Here is a 23238-nt window from a genome sequence, read left to right as displayed (position 1 = left end):
AATTACACTTGCCTAACGCCTCTCCTAAGGGGACATACTGTGGGATTTAGGCATCAGTCAAAGCACCAATCACAGGCCCGATTAGAAAGCGGGAAGCTGTGATTTGTCGTCTCCCTCCCATGTAACAATCACAGCCCGTGTTATTACGCACTATGTATGTATGTATGTATATATGTATATATGAACAGGATGGATGGATGGATGGATGTATATGTGTGTGTTTATGTATGTGTGTTTATGTATGTGTATATATATATGTTGACATGTGTGTATATATATATATATATATATATATATATATATATATATATGTATATATGTATATATATGTATATGTAGATATGTGTATATATGTATATGTATATATATGTTTACATAACCTCTTTAACACACTACTTCTCCGCTGCGAAGCGCGGGTATTTTGCTAGTATTATATAAAATATGTATATATATAAAATATATGTGTATATGTATATATAATATATGTATATATATATATATATATATATATATATATATATATAATATATATGTGTGTGTGTATATATATATATATATATATAGTATATGTGTGTATGTATATGTATATATAAATATGTGTGTATATGTATATATATATATATATATATATATATATATATATATATATATATATACACAGGTACTCGTCGACATACGACCTATGCAAGTTACGACTGTTCGACTTTACGACGCGTTTGACTGTTTCCCCCGCCAGCTGTTGGCAGCGCCAGTTTCCCGCACTCTCAAATCTCGCTACGCAGCAGTAAAAATATATGCAGCAGTGTTGCCCCACGTGTGTTTGTGTCTTGTTGTTTTGGCAATTTTCGATAATAATATAACCCTAACATATAACCCTATAATATTAACACTAATAGCAGCTTTCTACTCAAAACGGCAAACTTGAGAAGCTGCCAGCATCAAACCCAGAAGCTCTTGATTGGGCAGTTCTTAGGATTGCACTACGCAAGCAGTCGCATCAACTGCTTACCGCAACCTGCTTTCTTTTTTCTTCTTGAATAAAAGCGCACTTGTTCTGTTATACTTGTACTTGTAAAAGTGTTTATTTGATATTTGGACTTCAGGCTTCACACCAGTCATTCTCAGTCACACACACCACTCACATCCACATCCACAGTTATCCCAGTCTCGTTCGTGCACAAGTTTTATATACAATCATCACATTCAAATGTTAACAGTTCCCACACACAACTGCTGACTCCCAATCAAGAGCTTCTGGGTTCGATGCTAGCAGCTTCTCGAGTTTACCGCTTTGAGTAGAGAGCTGCTGTAATTGTTAATATTATACAATAAAAACATACATTTGATTTACGTCTGTAACAACCGCTGTAAATTTATAGTGCTTGTCAAAGTTAGCGTTCACACTCGCCCCGATATGACACTGCTCTTTTCAAATAAAGACGCGCTATAACAGAGGTGAACTCAGATCAGAGAAAACAGAAGCCCTCCCCGCAAGAAATGTCGACTCACAGTGTATGAATGGCATATGGAAGAAGTGTGTTAAGCGTTATGTAAATACTTTTGCTGGATTTAACAGTGAACAAGAACTTGATGAGATTCGTGAAGAAATAGTGAAACTGTCAAAAGACCTTTCATTGGCATGTGAAATGGAAGATGTCGAGGAGTTGCTAGACCGGGAATCAGGTGAACTTATGAATGAAGAGCTGATAGAATTGGAAGAAGAAAGAGTGGCGGAAGAAGAAACAAGAGAATTGGAGTAAGACGAAGACGAAGAGGAGGAGGTGCCACAAAGAATGTTCACCACAAAGGGATTGTCAGAAGATTTATCTCTACTGAATAAACTCCTCGCTCATTTTGAAAAAATGGACCCAAATATTGAACGATTTGCGAGGATTGAACGGATGGCACGCAACACATTTCGTCCTTATTGCGAAATTTATGAAGAAAAAAAAACAAACAATTCAGACGAAGCTCACTATGTTTATGAAAAGAGCAACTCCTCCCATCACCCCGTCCGCAGCCTCGCCTGATCTGATGAAGGCGATATCGACAACCCGCAGCCAAGCACCAGTGGTGCCAGGAATTAAATGTACAGTACAGTATTTCTTGTTTTGTACGTTTTCCACATATTAAACAAATTGTACTGTAGTATGCTGTGTTTGTCTTAGAAAGTAAGAAAATGTTGATAAAATATTACTTTAAGATGATTACAATATTATTACCCAGTCTAATATTCTTACCTTAAATTAACATAGGCCGACTTACGTCCAGATCAACTTACAACCAGTCAGTCGGAACCAATCGCGGTCGTATGTCGACAAGTACCTGTATATATATATATATTATATGTGTTGTGATATGTGGCCGGCTTGGCATTCCGGCCAATACCCCCAGGCCGCCAGGTGGAGCTTTCCCTGCAGCATGGACATGCCCCGAGTTCCAGCAGGGACTCATGGACTATGTAGTTTTTATGCGCAGCCCTGCTGGATGCCTTGGGGACCACCAGGAGTCGCTGTAGGGAAACCCGGGGACTCTTATATGCCCTATGATCCGGAAGTACGTCATAATCCCAGGACAGGAGGAAACGATGTACTTCCGGGTTAAAGAAAACGACTGTTTACCCTGACCCGGAAGGAATACGGACTTGTGGGTTGTGCCAGGAACCCCTTCCGGGTCAGGGAGTATAAAGAACTATGGGAAAGCCCAGTACGCCGAGCTGAGATGGGAGGTAGGGTGGCAACGTGTCTGGGAGTGGTGGTATTGTGTATTGTATTGATTATTGATTAGTTATATATGAGTGTTGTAGTATATAGGGTGCTAGGTGCACATATAAGTCTAAATAAACGTGATATTTGGACGTTTATATGGTGTCTGACGTCTGCTCAGAGGGTTCAAGGGCTCACGGAGGCCTTAATCTCTCACAGTGTATATGTATATGTATATATATATATGACAGCAACACTCATAACAATGACAACACAATTACCTTGACAATCATGTTACGTTATTTTTAAAATGCTTCCTTTACTTTTCATAACCTCTTTAACACACTACTTCTCCGCTGCGAAGCGCGGGTATTTTGCTAGTTTATTATAATAACAATGTGCACAAAGCACCTACACTCCACAATACCCAATAATCAATACTACACAATTCCTAATCAATAAACAAATCCTCTTTTCCCAGCATGTCAGTCACCCTTCCTCCCAACTCGGCTCACTGCTGGGACCTCCCACAGTCCTTTTAAACTCCTTGACCCGGAAGTGCTTCTGTTCCTCAGTCCACGTGACTTCCTAGCACTTCCAGATCAGATCAAAACTCTTCTTTTCTTCAGCCTGGAAGTACATCATTTCTTCTGTTCCCGTGACTGGGAAGTACTTCCGGGCTATACAGAAAGTACAGGACGTTGGACCTCCCTGCAGCGGCCCCGGCGGCCCCCACGGTATCCAGCAGGGCTGTGAAGAACAACTCCAACATCCATGATGACCTGCTGGAATTCGGGGCCCCTCCATGTTGCAGGGAGAGCTCCATCTAGCGATTTGGGGGTATTGGCTGGGATAAACTGCCGGCCATATAAATAAATATATATATATATATTTATTGTCACAGGCGGCTGGGTGTGGAACCCAGCCGGGATGCCCGGAAGGACAGAAGGAGGGATTACGCCTCCTCCAGACCACGAGGGGGTGACCGCCCTGGTGGCTTTGGGGACCACAGGAACTGAGCTTGGAAGCTCAACCCTATAGGGGCCCTGCTGGATACCTTGGGGACCACCGGGAGTCGCTGTAGGGAGGCTCATGGACTCATATGTGCCCTATAACCTGGAAGTATGTCCTAGTCACGTGAACAGGAGAGATGATGTACTTCCAGGTTGAAGAAAAGGACTTTTACCCTGACCCGGAAGTAATAAGGATTTGTGGACTGTTGGGCAGGAACACCTCCGGGTCAGGGGGTATAAGAGGACTCTGGGAAAGCCCAGACACTGAGCTGAGCTGGGAGGTAGGGTGGCGAAGTGTCTGGGAGAGGAGGATTGGTATTTGTGATAGTGTTTATTGTTTATACGAGTAGTGTGGAGTGGAGGGTGCTTGGGGCACTGTATTATAAGAAAATAAAGAAGTCTTGGACTTTTACCTGGTGTTTGGAGTGGTACCTGAGGGTTCAAGAGGTAATTCAGAATCACAACAATATTATATATATATATATATATATATATATATATATATAGAGAGAGAGAGAGAGAGAGGAGAGGAGAGGAGAGAGAGAGAGAGAGAGAGAGAGAGAGAGAGAGGAGAGAGAGAGAGAGGAGAAGAGAGAGACAGAGGGGAAGAGAGAGACAGAGACAGGGAACGAGAGAGAGGAGAGAGAGACAGAGAGGAGAGAGAGAGACGAATAGTTTAGGTTATAATACTTTTACCATTGTGTAATGAGCAGGGAAGATTATTTTAATTGAGAATTTAGTAACATCAAATATGGTTTAAAAAAAAGCGTGTGTTGGAATATTTCTTCAAGCTTTTGTTTCACATCAATGAGCTCTCAATCTTCTATACTACACAAAGCTTCACCTTTAGCCAGCAACTGAGAAGAGAGAAGGCCAAGAGAAGATGCTCAGTTGCCTTGGCTAATTCTCTTTGGTAGAACTAAAACCAGCTTGGATAAAATAATAATAATAATTCATTACATTTATATAGCGCTTTTCTCAGTGCTCAAAGCGCTATCCACACAGGGAGGAACCGGGAAGCGAACCCACAATCTTCCACAGTCTCCTTACTGCAAAGCAGCAGCACTACCACTGCGCCACCTGTGAGGACAAGCCTGGTTTCTCGATTTAAGGAAGGCAAACTCGCTATGCTTGCTTGTGGAATACCCTCCAGATGACATAACTACAAGGATGAACACACACATAGCTCTCTTGTGAAAGGAAAAGAAATAGAATTTTAAGTCAAGAAAGAAAGATATCAGCAGCATCACCCTGAGACATGGGAGCTCACACCACATGCTGTAATGTTACCAGCGCTGCGGACAATCCACTATCTTTATCTATAATATACTACCATGGATGTCCGTTTGTCTGTCCAGGATTTTAAATCACCTGTAGCTCGCAAACCGTTTGACCTACTGACCTGAAATCTGGTAAACATATACTACGTGACCTCTACTGTCCACATATGGGGTGATAATTGACCTTCAAGGTTATTCCTCTTTTTATTTAAATTTTATTGTAGAATCAACTCTCGGCAGCGGCCAGCAGGGTGGCCGTGCAGGGCATTCATACAGGCGCCGTTCTCATCACTACCACCTTCGCTGCCACTTTCCCTACCTCTTCATATCTTAAATCATTCCTGAGGCAGATTGAAGACTTAAGTGACAAATTAAAGAAAACGTACTAAGTAACTGCAACACAAACACTGACTTAATCAGTTTTAATGCAAAAAGATGCTGACGAAAGAGGAGAAGAAGTGGGCCGCTAAAAGAAGATCTGCTCAGGAAGTAGCAAGCACATCAACCTCTGAGCAAACGAATGCTAAACGTGCAGAGAAAGAGGAAGAAAACTAGAAATACTCAAGTCAAGTGCAGTGCGCCGTTACTGGTAGATTATAAATGACTAAGCGTTAGCTATTTGAAAACTGCCATTTACTTCCAGTACAAAATTTATCAAATTCTGGTATCACACTACTTTAAAACTTGGGTTTATTGATACTTATCAGTACCGGTATACCTCAAAACTGTTGTTATATTCCTGGTAGATTTGGTTGCCTGAATGTTCACTGCAAGTAGGTGCTGAAAGCTAAATGATTGCAATGAAGTCCTGTTTACAATGTAAGAATTGTTGTTCTTGTCAGGGGAAATATGAGTCACTAAGCCTTGCACTGTAGTAGCCTACAATAACGCAAGTAGCCCATCAATTGTGTGGATCAATCACCATCATTCTTCTTTCTCATGATGAAGCAATAGAAAAAAATAAGAATGCAATAAAAACATGCTTCTACTGTTCCAAATTTAACATTGGGCTATGTGTTGTTGACCGTTTCAAAACATGTCACATGATAGACATGTACTAAATCTCCATCACTGCAGCAGTGACCACTAGACATACCTTTCCTATGGTATTTATGTTGGCGCTACATGGAATTTTTTTCCTGCTAAAAACTTTAGTTTTTGAGTTGTTTTTCCTGGAGTTAAAAATACCGATATGGAGGTTAATATAAAAGTGATAGAAGTTAATTATCCATTCTCTGCCGTGACCTGCGCTAAAAACCAGTAAGAAGAAGCCAGGTATTTAACTCCACATAGTCCAAACCTGTACAGAGAGTACTGCATCCAAGGCAGGTACAAAATGCAAGAAGATTGCCAGTTCATCACAGAACACATTCCCATACTCATTACATTACCCAATTCAGAACTGCCAAGTGGCATGGTCCATTGCCGGTATGCTCATATATTAGGACTTTTCACTATTAACACACTTGACCTAACGAATAACCCATTGGTAGATATTTATCTTGAACTAGGAAATAACACAATTTTTTTTTCTGCAAAGTCTCTCTTATCGACAGAGTAAGCCTACAAACACTGCAAAATTCCAGAATGAAATACACTGATGCTACAGTAAACAAGTAAAATTAAAATTTTGGAAAATTAAAATGTTGTATTCCACAAGCTAACAAAAAGATCTTGTGCATTTTAAAAGTATTCATCCTAACTATACAAATACACTTACTTTTACAACATGGGCATGGATTTTTACACGCCGAGACTCGCCTATTCAAGTACTCAACTTCGAGCGCTGAGAACAAGTGCCAGTGCCGGTGTGGTTCCCTATTTACCTGACGAGGTAAGAAGGCGGTATCGTGGCAGCAGAGCCGGCACTAAGCTAAAAATGAAGCGGCTTGCGAGAAAGTGGCGTTTTCAAGCCTTCGGTGCCTTCTGTTATTCTTGGGAATGTGAACTCAATCTCAATAAGATCGACGAACTGGCTGCGCTGGTGAAAAATGTCAGAACCTACAGAGAATGTAGTTTGTTGTGTTTCTGCGAAACGTGGCTAACTAACACCATCCCAGATGCTAATGTGGAGCTACCCGGGTTTAGCACCGTTAGAGCGGACAGAGACGCAAGTACCTGTGGGAAGCACAAAGGAGGAGGACTCGCTCTCTATGTTGGTACACGGTGGTGTAACTCTGGACATGTTAACGTCAAAATCTCCACTTGCTGCAGGGACATCGAACTGTTGGCCATAAGTCTGCGTCCCTATTTTTTGTGAATTTCCCCCTGGGATTAATAAAGTATCTATCTATCTATCTATCTATCTATCTATCTAGTCCGTCCACTAGAATTCCCGGAATCCCAGTGACACTGGGGACAAAGCAGTAAACCTGCCTTTGACAAGATGAATGATGATTGTAGAGAACACAAACACACACATATATACCTACACAAACACATGCCTCACTTAACATGTACATCTTTAGAATGAAGGAGGAAGCCTGAGTGCCTGAGTAAAACCCACAAGGTAAGCTTAATAGAGAGGGTTATTTAAACCCAGCTCTCTGGAACTGTGAGTCAGCACTGCTAACCATTACCACTTCTCAAAAAAAAAAAAAAATAGATGACAGAATGTCACATCATTAAATTGGTTAGCTATAAAAGTTTATATTTAGTTTTATTCATTTTTAACTAACTGAAAATACTCAATAGTCTCTGTTTCAGAGTTGTAGCTGCTGGTGAGTAAGGCAGAATCAAGCATGACCCAAACACCAAAAGGTTTAGTGAAATTTCAAAGCAAACAGTCCATACAAGAATAGTGAAAAGTTATTACACATGTAGAATAAAAGGCAAAAAAGAAAAATGTTTCTTCTTGTTAAACTTCAATTGGATGAGTTATTTCTCTATGCTTTAATTCACATTCAGTACGTTCTAAACGTATGGCTTTGCACATACAACTGAGCACGTTAAGGCCCAGTTTGAAACCGTGTGCCCTCCATGCCTTACCCAGGGCAAGGCAGGTTACTAACTGAGACTAATCAGTAATCAGGGGGGACAAGGAATAGTTAGAATATTGCATTTCAATTCAGCTTGTGGGGGTTATAAGAACCTCACATATACAATGCACTAATTTACAGGCAAACATTTAACATAACTAAGACAATACTTCTATTAACTTAACATGACCTAAATAACTGGCAAATGGCTCTAACAAGAGTCTTAAGTCTAGTCTAGTTAATCTATAATAATAAGACCACAAAATATTTCTCATGTATTTTTTATTTAAATCCGTTATCCTCCCAAAACATTTACTTGGGTATAGGAAGTATGGAAAATTAGATAATGGTTTTGCTCTCAACTTTTATCTCAGTGTACTGCAAAAACAAAAGTTTTCTGCCAAGGTTTTTGCCAGCTGCGACTGAATAAAAGTTTTGAAGGGCTAAATGTCAACTGTACTCTGCATTTCCAGGCGGCCTGCCATCCAAGCACAAACCCAGTCAAATCCTTCTAAGCTGGTAACCTATGCATGGTGGCAGGACTTGTGCCCCTTAATCATCCTTAGAGAAATGTTGTCTATAGATACGTGTTCCTGTTAAAGACTAATAATAATAATAATAATAATACATTTTATTTATACAAGGCGCCTTTCAGGGAGCTCAAGGACACCGAACAACAATAAATAAATAAATAATTAAATAAAAGACACAATTATAAAAAACTTAAAACATCAGAAAATCTAGAAATTAAAACCAAACAAAACCATTATAATCAGGATGAAAAAGAAAAAAGCCATTTTAAACAGATGCGTTTTAAGTTTACATTTGAAGGATGAATATGATTTGATATTTCGGAGATCCGCAGGCAATGAATTCCAGAGCTTGGGAGCAGAACGACTGAAAGCTCTGCTCCCCATGGTGGTTAGACGGGCGGGAGGGACAGTCAGATGGGTGGAGGAAGAGGATCTAAGATTACGGGATGGAATGGCAACATGAAGAAGGTCAGACAGATTTGGAGGGGCGAGGTTATGGATGGCCTTAAATGTTAATAGTAGAATCTTAAAATCAATACGAAACTTAATCGGGAGCCAATGAAGCTGCTGCAAGACCGGAGTAATATGGTGAATAGATGGGATTTGAGTGATGATACGTGCTGCAGAATTCTGGACTAACTGAAGCTTATGAAGAGATTTATTCGGGAGACCAAAGAGGAGTGAATTGCAGTAGTCCAGCCGGGAAGTGACAAGACTATGAACAAGAATGGCAGTAGTATGAGGAGTGAGGGAGGGGCGAATACGATTAATATTACGTAGGTGGAAGTAAGCAGACCGGGTGATGTTATTAATGTGAGATTGGAAAGATAGAGTACTGTCGAGGATGACACCCAGACTCTTGACCTGAGATGATGGGGAAACAACAGAGTTATCAATAATAAGAGAAAGATTATTGGTTTTGGGATAAAGATGATTTTGAACCAATGAGGAGAATCTCAGATTTGTCACTGTTTAATTTAAGAAAATTCGAAGAAAACCAGGATTTAATTTCAGCAATGCAGTCAATAAGCGAGGGTGGTGGAAAAGAGGAGGTGGGATTACCAGCAAGGTAGAGCTGGGTGTCATCAGCATAACAGTGAAAATTAATGTTATATTTGCGAAAAATATTGCCAAGGGGAAGAAGGTAAATAATAAAAAGAAGAGGCCCCAGGACAGAGCCCTGGGGCACACCAGAAGTAACAGCGGTGGGTTGGGATGTGAAGGTTTTAAGTTGTATGAACTGAGTGCGGCCTAAGAGGTAGGATCTAAACCAATCAAGTGGAGTGTGGGTAATGCCAATCAGAGATAATCTATTAAGGAGAGTGGTATGACAAATAGTATCAAAGGCCGCACTCAGATCAAGGAGGATGAGAATAGTGATTAGACCAGAATCAGCAGCCATAAGGAGGTCATTAGTAATTTTAACAAGTGCCGTTTCTGTACTATGAAGGGGGCGAAAACCAGACTGGAACTTTTCATATAGATTATTGTGAGATAAATGGGTATGAAGTTGGATAGCTACTATTTTTTCAAGAATTTTGGAGATAAAGGGCAAGTTAGAAATGGGGCGAAAATTATTGAAATTAGTAGGATCAGCACCAGGTTTTTACACTGGTCATTGGGGTGGTGGAGGTGGGATTTGCAATCATAGGTCAGACAAAGGACAATTCCTAACTAACCCTCAAGAATATTCTAATTAAATGGTGGAAATACTCACCCAGAACAAGGTTATCTAAGACCCACTCATGTAGTTAGGCCTCAAGGTTATTTTCACTGGCGAGCACCTGGTGGTTGAATGACTCACAAAACCCAGTCAGTCTCAGCCAAAGAAAACTGTGTGGAGTCATAATGTGGGTTCATGCCGCCCACAAAGCAAAGTGTGAAGTTCAACGACAGTCAGGTGACAGGCTGTGCTGTGGCAGAGCCAAACGTAACTGATCTTGACAACAGAAACTGGCTTTTGTCACACAGAATTGAACTTCTCTGGCAACAAAGGATGTCTTTAGATATACAGGTGCTGGTCATAAAATTAGAATATCATGACAAAGTTGATTTATTTCAGTAATTCCATTCAAAAAGTGAAACTTGTATATTAGATTCATTCATTACACACAGACTGATGTATTTCAAATGTTTATTTCTTTTAATGTTGATGATTATAACTGACAACTAATGAAAGTCCCAAATTCAGTATCTCAGAAAATTAGAATATTGTGAAAAGGTTCAATATTGAAGACACCTGGTGCCACACTCTAATCAGCTAATTAACTCAAAACACCTGCAAAAGCCTTTAAATGGTCTCTCAGTCTAGTTCTGTAGGCTACACAATCATGGGGAAGACTGCTGACTTGACAGTTGTCCAAAAGACGACCATTGATACCTTGCACAAGGAGGGCAAGACACAAAAGGTCATTGCTAAAGAGGCTGGCTGTTCACAGAGCTCTGTGTCCAAGCACATTAATAGAGAGGCGAAGGGAAGGACAAGATGTGGTAGAAAAAAGTGTACAAGCAATAGGGATAACCGCACCCTGGAAAGGATTGTGAAACAAAACCCATTTAAAAATGTGGGGGAGATTCACAAAGAGTGGACCGCAGCTGGAGTCAGTGCTTCAAGAACCACCACACACAGACGTATGCAAGACATGGGTTTCAGCTGTCGCATTCCTTGTGTCAAGTCACTCTTGAACAAGAGACGGCATCAGAAGCGTCTCGCCTTTGGACTGCTGCTGAGTGGTCCAAAGTTATGTCTCTGATGAAAGTAAATTTTGCATTTCCTTTGGAAATCAAGGTCCCAGAGTCTGGAGGAAGAGAGGAGAGGCACAGAATCCACGTTGCGTGAGGTCCAGTGTAAAGTTTCCACAGTCAGTGATGGTTTGAGGTGCCATGTCATCTGCTGGTGTTGGTCCATTGTGTTTTCTGAGGTCCAAGGTCAATGCAGCCGTCTACCAGGAAGTTTTAGAGCACTTCATGCTGCTAATGAACTTTATGGAGATGTAGATTTCATTTTCCAACAGGACCTGGCACCTGCACACAGTGCCAAAGCTACCAGTACCTGGTTTAAAGACCATGGTATCCCTGTTCTTGATTGGCCAGCAAACTCGCCTGACCTTAACCCCATAGAAAATCTATGGGGTATTGTGAAGAGGAAGATGCAATACGCCAGACCCAACAATTCAGAAGAGCTGAAGGCCACTATCAGAGCAACATGGGCTCTCATAACACCTGAGCAGTGCCACAGACTGATCAACTCCATGCCATGCCGCATTGCTGCAGTAATCCTTGCCAAAGGAGCCCCAACTAAATATTGAGTGCTGTACATGCTCAAACTTTTCATGTTCATACCTTTCAGTTGGCCAACATTTCTAAAAATCCTTTTTTTGCATTGGTCTTAATTGATATTCTAATTTTCCGAGATACTGAATTTGGGACTTTCATTAGTTGTCAGTTATAATCATCAACATTAAAAGAAATAAACATTTGAAATACATCAGTCTGTGTGTAATGAATGAATCAAATATACAAGTTTCACTTTTCGAATGGAATTACTGAAATAAATCAACTTTGTCATGATATTCTAATTTTATGACCAGCACCTGTACAATATATGGACTCTCCTCCATACACAGCATTAGCTATGGATCCAGAACTTCTACATCAAGAGTAGTCACTCATGTACTCTGAAGTTACTCTTGTTTCAGTGCTTGAAAGGGTACCATCTACCAACTCTATAGTGTTACCTGGAAACTTCAACACTCATGTATGGAATAGCAGAAATACCTGAAGAGAAACAGCCTACCTATTCTGAATCCAAGTAGTAAATTGTTATTAGACTTTTATGCTAGTTATGGATTGTCCATAAAGAGCACTATGTTCCCGCGCAAGTTTGTAAGTGTACATGTACCTAGTATCAGTAACTTGGTGCCAAAGTTCAATGATCCACATGGTAATTGTAATGATGCGGCCACATGGCCAAACAGAGGTACCAACCCCTCCACTGATCACCATTTGATGCTGAGCTAGCAATTCATCGAGTGCCTGTGGGACAAACCTGGAGGACCCATATGAGAAAAAAAGGACACAAGCATGAAGGGAAATTGTCAACTTTATGAAACAGTCATTCTATGCATTATTGGCAAGCAGAGTTTCTAGATTTGAGTGAGTAGTACTGGCAAAACAAAAAAGTGGCACCCACATTAGTGGTCAAAGTGTGGGCTGATGTATTTGTGGAGTATGGAGAGGCCATGGAGAATAAAGATTAAGGCAGGATATGTGGAGTGTTGCTCAGGTTCTTCTCAACAAGATTGGAAAAACACCAGCGATGTTACAAGAACAGATATTTCAATACTAAGTTGGTACCAAAGTTCCAAAAAACATCAATGATATAAGCTTTTTTTCCCCAGTATCTGTTATACCAAGAAGATCAAAACTACATTCATGCATGACTGCAAGTGGACTAGTTACTCCAGAAGGCAAAATAACACACAATAAAAATGAAGTAAAAATCACACATAAAAATTTCTGACTGTGGAGATGATACAGCAACACATTAACACATGTCGAAAAGAATGAAAGCTGAGGTTATGTCTGTAAATGCTTTTCTGTTTTCATAAGAGAATTTCAACACGTGAGTGCAGAAAAAAAAAAAAAAAAACAGTAAAAACTGCATGCATAAAGGCTTGCATTACGGCTACTTTTATCCTGTTATGGAATTAATTCAGACACAGGTATTTGTGCACTTTGAAAGCGAAATAATATTGCAGATCAAATAAGTGTAATCGTTTAACTTCTATTGTTACACATTTGTAGTTGGAGATCAAAAGATAATATGATTAATCGCTTTTAAATAGTGTTCTACACAGCCACAATAAATGAAATGAGAATTGCCATTCATCCTCTGATTGTAATGAGCACTTCTACAGATGTCCATCAGTCAAAGCATCCATTTATTTTCTAACTGGGGTACACAGTTCTGGATCACGCTGGGCGAGACTCACATGCATCCAATAGTTAGGCATATAGAACCATGAGATCCGGTGTGCTTCCAGTGCAAATAACTGTAGTTAGCAGACAGCGAGGAAGATTCAAACAAAGTGGCTACTTGGCTTGTTTACACCAGTGACACAAGTTTCTCCAATTGTTAATACCAAAATAAAATTTATTTACAGTTTCAATGCTTTGAAGGACAAGGCATATCTTCCCATTATTACGACATGTACTGTGTTAACAGAAAGGCATAATCGCTAAACAGCATACTTTATTGCTAAATAAGAATCTGCAATGAATTTGTGTCTTTCATTTGGCTTTTAAAGGCAAACTAACATTCATGAGTATAACCAATAAGTGAAAACTTTCATCATGTATTTGAATGGTACATTGAAGAGTGTAATGCTGCGTCACAGTTAAATTCATCGAGTACAGGTAATGACAGCACAAGTAATTTTGAAATTCTGGATTTTTAGACAGGCATTTCCCATTGGGATTAATAAAGTATCTATCTATCTATCTATCTATCTATCTATCTATCTATCTATCTATCTATCTATCTATCTATCTATCTATCTAACAAAGTCTGAGCACTCACTTATGACACCTTGAAAACAACAGAACAAAAGATGCTTAAACAGGATTTCTGAATTAAATGATTCATGTAGGGTGGCGCAGTGGGTAGCGCTACTGCCTCACAGTTGGGAGACCTGGGGACCTGGGTTCGCTTCCCAGGTCCTCCCTGCGTGGAGTTTGCATGTTCTCCCCCGTGTCTGCGTGGGTTTCCTCTGGGCGCTCCGGTTTCCTCCCACAGTCCAAAGACATGCAGGTTAGGTGGATTGGCGATTCTAAATTGGCCCTAGTGTGTGCTTCGTGTTTGTGTGTGTCCTGTGGTGGGTTGGCACCCTGCCCGGGATTGGTTCCTGCCTTGTGCCCTGTTTTGGCTGGGATTGGCTCCAGTAGACCCCTGTGACCCAGTGTTCGGATTCAGCGGGTTGGAAAATGGATGGATGGATGGATTTGTTGTTATACAGTGGGGATCTCCAGCTCAGAAACACGTTAAAGTTTAAGCCCTGCCTTGTATTGTGATAATTATAAAAGTCAATACCTGTTTATCTACACTATAGTTGGGTAACTATTTCATGGAAGTAACAGTATTTTAAAGCTGGAATTACCTGTTGTTTCTGCCCACTCCATGTCATTGTGCAGCAGGTGTACAACCAAAAACAAATTAAGAAGTAATGATGTACAAAGCAGTGCATAGCAGACAGTATACATAAAACAATAAAGCTTTAAGATACAAGACACTTAGAAGGCGAGTGATTTCCAGGGCCAGATCGTGACAAGAGATATGTGTAGACCAGGGGTGGGCAGATTCAGTCCTGGAGGGCCGCAGTGGCTGCAGGTTTTTGCTCCAACGCAATTGCTTAATAATAAGCCCTTATTGCTCAAGTAACACTTCAGCTTCACTTTAGTTGTCTCACTCGTTAAGATTTTGAACCTTTACTGCTTATTTTAGTCTTAAGCAGCTGTATTCTTGGTTTTTAATTGCTCCTAATTAGCAATACCATGCAAATGACAACAGAGATCAGCGTTTCTCCATTTAGCTTGTTTTCATTTACACCTGTGTGTATTTATCATGCACTATTTGGTTTAATTAAATACTTGGAAGGAAAGTGAAGAGAAAAAAGTGAAGCACTGAGAATTACTCATCTGTTTTAGACTTCAAATCATTTGGATGATATCCTTAGAAAGGAAAATAAATCTAGGATATGAGAATGACCTGACATGGCAGAGTTAATTAAATAATTGGCAAGGATTGGTTTTTAATTAAGCAACTGGGTTGGAACAAAAACCTGCAACCACTGCGGCCCTCCAGGACTGAATCTGCCCACCCCTGTTGTAGACAAAGATTCAGATTGCTGTGTACTACAACGAACCAAACCCAGAGGTTTATATAGCTTAAAGATATGTTTTGGATGCGACTGAAACAAGAGATAAAGGGGGTGACTACATGAGCCAAAAGGGGTGCATTGTATTGAAATATTCCTTATGGCAGGGGTAGGCAACGTCGGTCCTGGTGAGCCGCAGTATGTGCAGGTTTTTGTTCCAACCCAGTTCCTTAACGAGAACTCAATTATTGCTGATGAAGCACATATTGCTTAAGTGACATTTTGATGCTTCCTTTTAGTGGTCTCGCTTGTTAAGGTTCTCCAACCTTAATTGCTTATTTCAATCTTAAACTGCTGCATTCAGTGTTTTAATTGCTCCTTATTAGCAATAAGATGTAAAAGACAAAGCAGCCAGCAGTTCTCCAGCTAGCTTTTTTCCAATTACATCTTTGTGTGTTCGTCATGCACTGTTTGATTTAATAAAACACTGACAGACTGAAAATGATCTGTTTTAGGCTTCATATCATTTGGATGATATCCTTGGAAAGGAAAAAAATCTACGATATAAGAGCCTTACATTGCACAGACTAACAAGCCATAAAATTAAATAAGGTCTGAGATTGGCAATGATTGGTTTCTAATTAAGCAATTGGGTTGGAATGAAAACCTGTAGCCACTGCGGCTCACCAGGTCCGACGTTGCCTACCCCTGCCTTATGGGATCTATATGATTTACATGAGCTTCATGGACGTTTTTAACACCACTGTGAGTGTGGGACGTGACTATCAGGTGTTTTCATAAATGATAAGACAAAGGGGATGTACAGTTGAACAGATAACAGTAACATGTAACAAAATGTGGCGCAGAACACAGTATTTTTTGTTATATTACAGAAAGACTGTACTTTAATAAAAAGCCGTTGAATGGGATTTCTGTGCTGTGGTATACAAAAGGTATTGAGTATCGTAAAATTTAACTTGTACAGAACACTGATGTCAACCCGAGATATTCCTGTAAGGTAGAAGGAACAAATTGAGAAGGAGACAGAGAGAGAATATTTGGCCATGTGAATGAGATCATTTAAGTTTAAACAAAACTCTGCAGTGACAAAGACAAAGCAATGAATGTAATCTGAACAAAAAACCCTGAATATTATGGGGGTGTTTTGGTTACTTTGCATCTTCAGTGTTGCATGGAATGCACACTCCTAACTACACTTGAGAAAGCCTACGTCAGGGTACTGGAAAAGACAGTCTGCTCTCCTGAATCTGAGGTTTAGCCGTCAGACAATATGAATTTTATCTTGCCTTTGGAACACTAGACCATCGCTTTGCCCATGCACAGATATTTGAAGGATTGATGTGATTTGCCAATCTTGTCTGCATATGCTTTGTGGAAATAGTTAATGGCCATGTTACACAATGGTATATTTTGGAAGATGCTCCAAGTTCATGGGGTTTGAGGGACACTTCTGCATGACATTTGGTCCCTGTATTATTAGGCCAAAAATTGTGTTGCTATACTAAACATCATTGTAGCGAAAGAAATTGGTAACTGCGCTGTTGCAAAAAAATTCGATGCATCTGAGAAACTGATGCGAGATTGAAGGAGGCAAGAAGATGTAAAAAAAAAAAAAAAAACCTCAAGTGTCGTATTTTTGAACGGGTGTATAATTTGGGGTCTAATTTTATGATCGATTTTTCGGGTTTCAAGACCCGATTTATACGCGAGTATATACAGTAATTAATATCAAGGGTATATCTTGACTTCTCTCCTGGTTCATAATTTTCATGGGATAAACATCAAGGCGCAGCCAAATTTGAATGGCATCCCATTTGAGCACCTAAGTGTTGCATCTCTGTGGTTTACAGATTATACAGTTCTCTTGGCTTCAGACTCTTGCTTTTTTGTTTCAAACCCTTTTGTACAGATGAGTGCATACAGCTGGGAAGAAAATTACCACTTCAAAAATCTGAGGTCCTGGCTCTCTTCCAGAAAAGGGTGGTTTATTCTGTGCAGGTAAGGGGTGTATCTGTTCACCAAGAGGAGTTCACGCATCTTACAGCCTATCTTGAATTTAATGTGTGACAAAGAAAGGGATTTTCCACCCCAGTGTACAACAACATTGAATTGAGTAAGGGGGAATTTTGGCATAGGGATTATAAAGAATGACTTGATCATCACGTACAGTACTACCTTATTTATCATAATAAGCTGTTCAAGTAATTTAAAAATAACCACCAAATATAAAACATCAAACACTATTATATTATTGCCATACAACTGACCAAATACCAAGATAATTCAGGATGTTTTAATTTACGCAAACTCATTTGTAACATTACACTTTCATAACAGGTTAGCCAGAAAAAAAGAAACAAAAATAATTTTGTTAAGTCTGTGACATTTTCTGTTGTGAGATTTGTACAGTATGTTTACAACTGTATATGGGGGAGACATTAGCTGTAACAATTCTGAAGAGTAATATTTACTCGTCAAGTCAAATTAATTGAAATTTCAAATATCCACCACTGGATGCTCTCATTTTTCACATCTCACCGCTCTTTTTTTTTTTTTTTTTTTTTTAAAGATGTGTCCCAACCATAACAATACTTTTGTGAAATCAAACTTCATTTTAAGATTATTATTACTTCATTTCAGATTTCCATTTTATTAAAACAGTATCAGATATATCAGGTTTAATCCATCTCTCCGTAAAACAAAAAAATGCCACTGTATTTGAATGTGCCATGACCTTCTATAAGAACAGACAGTTCATCTGTCCTACTTGACAGCAATCGAACAATGCCGAATACAATGGATGGTAGACCAGTTCTAAAACCTTTCGCCTTGCTGTTTACTCTCATGGCAGCATGTCACCCTCTCGATCTTCAGACAAACAGCTCTTGTGGTGCAGTGAGACTGAGCTGCTTGAAATGAAACTAGGTATGAAACTAATGATGGTATAAATGTAAAAATGTCAACGACTATATACATAAATCCTTATTTTACAGTACAGCCTTACCTATGTAAATTGAAATAACAAAATGCATGTTTAAAGCACTGTGGTGGGCTGGAGCCCTGCCCAGGGTTTGTTCCTGCCTTGCGCCCTGTGTTGACTGGGATTGGCTCCAGCAGACCCCCCAAGTGTGTCCCTGTTTGCACCTGAGCTCAGTTTTGAGCTTCATGGCAAAGGCTGTGAATACTTATGTACATGTGCTTTCTCAGTTTTTTTATTTTTAATAAATTTGCAAAAATCTCAAGTAAACTTTTTTCATGTTGTCATTATGGGGTGTTGTGTGTAGAATTCTGAGGAAAAAAATGAATTTAATCTATTTTGGAATAAGGTTGTAACATAACAAAATGTGGAAAAAGTGATGCGCTGTGAATACTTTCCGGATGCACTGTATGTAGAATAGTGAATTAGATTTATTCTTCTGCATATATTTTGTTTAAAAATCATAAGATAAAAAAAAAAGTTGGGACTACAGCCACAATGCTGCGGACTTGCAAACAGACAAGCTACTATCTGTCTTATTCTGCAACTGCCACAGAATGGAACTAGGGCAGACCTTCCCATCCATTACATGTGAAAAATCATTGGTTTTTATTTTTTATTTTTTTCACAAATAAATTTAAGTGGGTGGCACGGTGGCGCAGTGGGTATCACTGCTGCCTCGCAGTTGGGAGATCTGGGGACCTGGGTTCGCTTCCCGGGTCTACCCTGCGTGGAGTTTGCATGTTCTCCCCGTGTCTGCGTGGGTTTCCTCCGGGCGCTCCAATTTCCTCCCACAGTCCAAAGACATGCAGGTTAGGTGGATTGGCGATTCTAAATTGGCCCTAGCGTGTGCTTGGTGTGTTTGTGTGTGTGTCCTGCGGTGGGTTGGCACCCTGCCCAGGATTGGTTCCTGCCTTGTGCCCTGTGTTGGCTTGGATTGGCTCCAGCAGACCCCTGTGACCCTGTAGTTAGGAATATAGCGGGTTGGAAAAATGGATGGATGGATAAATTTAAGTTTGATCATTTTCTGGGCCTCAGGGACACAGGATCGATCCATTAGAGAAATTTTTTTTTCCTTCGGTTGTCCAGAAATAGCCAAACATTTCCTGCCTGTGAGACAATCAGGAATTTTAGATTTCACACCCAGACAACAAATTGCACAGGTAATTGTTCATAATTCTATATAAATGCTGTATTTCAATATGCCTAGGTGTCAGGTCCCCATGTCAATATAAAACTTTTAAAAATGAAGTCTTAAAAACTTTTCTCCCTGGACTCTTACACCGATGCATTTCAGGATTACTGTACCTTCATCCAGGCCAGATGTAAAATAAACAAAAATACATACATAAATAAATCTATCAAATGAACGACTGTTTAAAAATTGTAATATGGAGGCTGAGTCTAGGTTGTTGTCCTTTTTCAACATAAGCACTTTTACATTTCATGATGTCATTGCCATTCTGTACTTTGATTTGCATATTAAGTGCAATGCAGAAATCAGTCTATGGTGGAATGGCAATCAAACTGAAAACACATCCAAGCACCAGACCAGATTAAAATCACAGTCAACCTCACACCCCCAATATCGAAGACTTTTAATCCAGTTTAAAATTATGGGGGCTTGAAACCTATCCATGCAGCATCAGGTGCAAGGCATGAATCTCCAATGCACGCAGGATGTCAAACTCAGGAAATGTATCAAATATGCATATCTTTCAGATGTGGGAGGAAAACTGCAGTACTAGGAGAAAAAAAAAATCCAACAGAGACGGGCACAGCAGGCAAACTCAATATAGCCACTGCAAAGACTCTGGCGATGTGAGGCAATGTTGTTAACAACTGTGCCACCATGGCACCCAACTATTAATTTTACGTTATCATCATTTACCACTGAATTATTCTATGTGTTTCATTTTTAGCACTTGCAAAAGACTAACTAAAATTACAAAATATATGCCCTGCTCATTTTTGTGGCTGACATCTGAACATTAAAATCTTTGTCGTTAAGACAACAGCCGGCAAAGACCCTTGCTCCCAAGTCTTCGGCATTATTAAGACGTGCAATGGAAAAAAAACCTCCGTAGTAAGCCTTCGGACAGTAAACAACTTAATACTTAAGCTACAGCTTCAAGGTCACAGCTTGAAAAAAGAAAGACTCTAAATCTTTGAAATTACCATTCCCATCATACGTTAGATTTTTTTTAGTACCTAATGCACTTTTTCACTAAACCGTCGTTTTATACATGAAATCATATTACTACACGAAGATACCACAATAAACACAATATTATTAAAAGAAATTACTCTGTTGCTTTCAGATTTCAAATAAAATTTGATTTTAGCAAGTTGTTTTTAACAAAGCGACGGATTCGGAAGTGGGCAGCACGAAGCCCACAGTTCCAAGTTTCGATTTGCCGTCACCGCTAATCGGTTTCATTTCTTATGGTGTAATTCGACACGTCGCTCAAGCGCACTTACAAGCATAATATCGGTTCGGGTTATATGAAAGCCTGAAGAAAGGGTGCGCCGCGAAGCCAAAAATTATTACGAGATGGGCGCAGTTTGAAAGTTTGGGGACCGAATTGTACGTAAATCGCCCTCTAACTCGCTTCCAAACACAGTAACAACTTCCATATCAACTTTTAACAAATTCGCTTACCCAGCTCATCAAAGTGGCACCAAGAACGGCTCCCATCACTTCAGGTCAAGGACACAGTTCCAAGAAAATTGAAAATTCCCAACCTCAGAGGATCTACTTGCGGGACTGTTATGCAGCCTTGTGCATCACACAAGTGGAGGACGACTCCGCCCCTCGCCTGTCAAATACTGCCGTGACGTCATCATCACGGCACAGACAGACGTGCGAGGGCAAATATTGCTTTGGCATCTAAGCTGAATTCATACTAGCAAAATTCACGTCCATAGGCGGAATGGCCACCGGGAACACCGTTAGATTTCCTGGTGGGCCAGTGACGTTTCTGGGCCAAACGAGCTGTTGTGCACAAGCTTTCAGATCCCCTCCTCATGTGGTATAACCCCGCTTCGTCCAAGGTATCGGGGAAAATAAGGCGACTCTTTCCCCAAATGGCAAAACTCCTAAGCGCATGAAATTGAAACTATCTATCTGGCCATCTATTTTTGTAACCCGCTCATTGCATTTAACCGTTTTACAGTTGACACCAAAAGTAAAAGAAGAAAAAAACGTAGTGCCGAGACAGCAAGGATTAAACGAAAAAAACAGGACTGGAGTTTTTTTTTTTTTTTTTTAATTTTTGCATGCCATCATTTTTACAACGGTTTTAGAGATTACTAATGCAGAAAGAACAAATATGTATTTTATCAATTATTCATAATACAGTAAAAGCATATTGTAACAGCACTGACAAGTTGAATCAGGATTGGGGATGGGTCCATCTCAGGGTTAGCGCACACACACACACACACACACACACTCACTAAGGCCAATTTCACAATGCCAATTCACCTAACCTGCATATCTTCCTGGGATGGGATCCAGCTTTCACATAATCCTGCCCTGGACACAGGGCCGAATTTATATGAAAAGAGGCCCTAGGCTATTCCACTTATGAGGCCCTTTCACCTTCCATTTTTAAGTTTGTAAATTACATGAGAGATAATAAAATACATCATTACTGTGATTAACCAATACATTTTTATGTTTGTTTATTAGTCATATGCGTAGAATTTCTCCTTATTTTCAGTTCAGTGTTTTAGTGTTCACTGTTTTTAGAATAGTGTAATTTTAATTTTGCTAACAATTTGAATGTAGGCCCCTCTTGATCTTGAGGCCCTAGGCTGAAGCCTAGTTAGCCTATAGGAAAATCCGGCCCTACCTGGACACGCAGGTTGAGAAGATGGATAGATGGGGATAAATCACCAACATTATTAGCCGGTGTGAGAATTGGAACAAAGAAAAGTCAGACAGTCCAACCTAGTAATGCAGGGTTTCCCAATTCCCGTCCTTGAGGACCGCAGTGACTACAGGTTTTCATTCTAACCCTTTTCTTAATTAGTGACCCGTTTTTGCTCCTAATTTACTTCTTTTGAAATAATTTTATTTGACTTGATCCTGAAGACTCAGACCCCTTATTTTTTTCTTTTTCCTTAATTAGCAGCCAAACAATAATGAGATACAAAATGAATCAAAACAGGACCAGCAAAACATGACCAACATTGTCCATCATACACTATCTGAAAATAAAGAAAGGTTTGATCTGCTCAGGTCCTCAAAACATTTTAGCAGTGCTCTTTGAAAAGAAAAAATCAACAATTTAGGAAATGTCTGCTATTTCACAATGAGAGCAGCAACAAGCAATTAAAGAGCGTGTTTAATTAACAAGACTCTGCAGCTAATTAAGCAACTGGTTGGAGTGAAATGGGTTGGAGTTTCGGGCCCTGACTTAGATGGTCTTCTGTTAGATCACTCACTTCACATTTCATTTCTTTTTGGATGCCATTTACGAAAAAAAAATGAAGCAATTCAGAGGAACAAATCCTAAAAAAAACAAGTCCATTAAAATGAATTCAAAAGACGTTAATTAGCAGCAAAAACAGTGCACTAATTAAGAAAAGGGTTAGAATGAAAACCTGAAGCCACTGGGGACCGTGTAGTAAAGCGATGAATGCTCTGGAGACCTAAATTAGACTTGCTATGCTCTTCTGAGCAGCTGCTGAAGAGTCTTGAGACTGATATCTGGGATCTTAAATGGCAGTTGCATAGTCCTGGATTACTAATTAAGCCAAATAAGACACAAGCTTAGAGCATCGGTTTGGGGTGGCAGGGGGGTCACTGTAGAGATTTTTCCCCTTGCTACCAAGCCCTGAAATCTTTC

At 39.8% G+C, this 23238-nt stretch overlaps 1 protein-coding gene across 2 annotated transcripts in view; it reads right to left on the bottom strand.

Moving 5' to 3' along the window:
- The window catches only part of LOC114659521 (serine incorporator 3-like), a 113404-nt gene extending 91485 nt beyond the window's left edge, over positions 1-21919 (bottom strand). Inside the window, exon 1 of one of the 2 annotated variants that reach the window (XM_028812051.2) lies at positions 21875-21919. In XM_028812051.2, the coding sequence (XP_028667884.2) occupies positions 21875-21880 (6 nt within the window). In that variant the 5' untranslated portion in view covers positions 21881-21919. Of the gene's footprint in view, positions 1-21044; positions 21197-21874 lie in introns of those variants that run through there. The other variant, XM_028812052.2, reaches the window with a different exon arrangement.
- Between the last annotated feature and the right edge of the window lie 1319 nt (positions 21920-23238).

Source organism: Erpetoichthys calabaricus, chromosome 10, assembly GCF_900747795.2.
Source record: "Erpetoichthys calabaricus chromosome 10, fErpCal1.3, whole genome shotgun sequence".
Lineage (NCBI taxonomy): Eukaryota > Metazoa > Chordata > Cladistia > Polypteriformes > Polypteridae > Erpetoichthys > Erpetoichthys calabaricus.
Note: the sequence above shows the minus strand (reverse complement) of the source record. Positions and strands in the feature narration are given on the sequence as shown.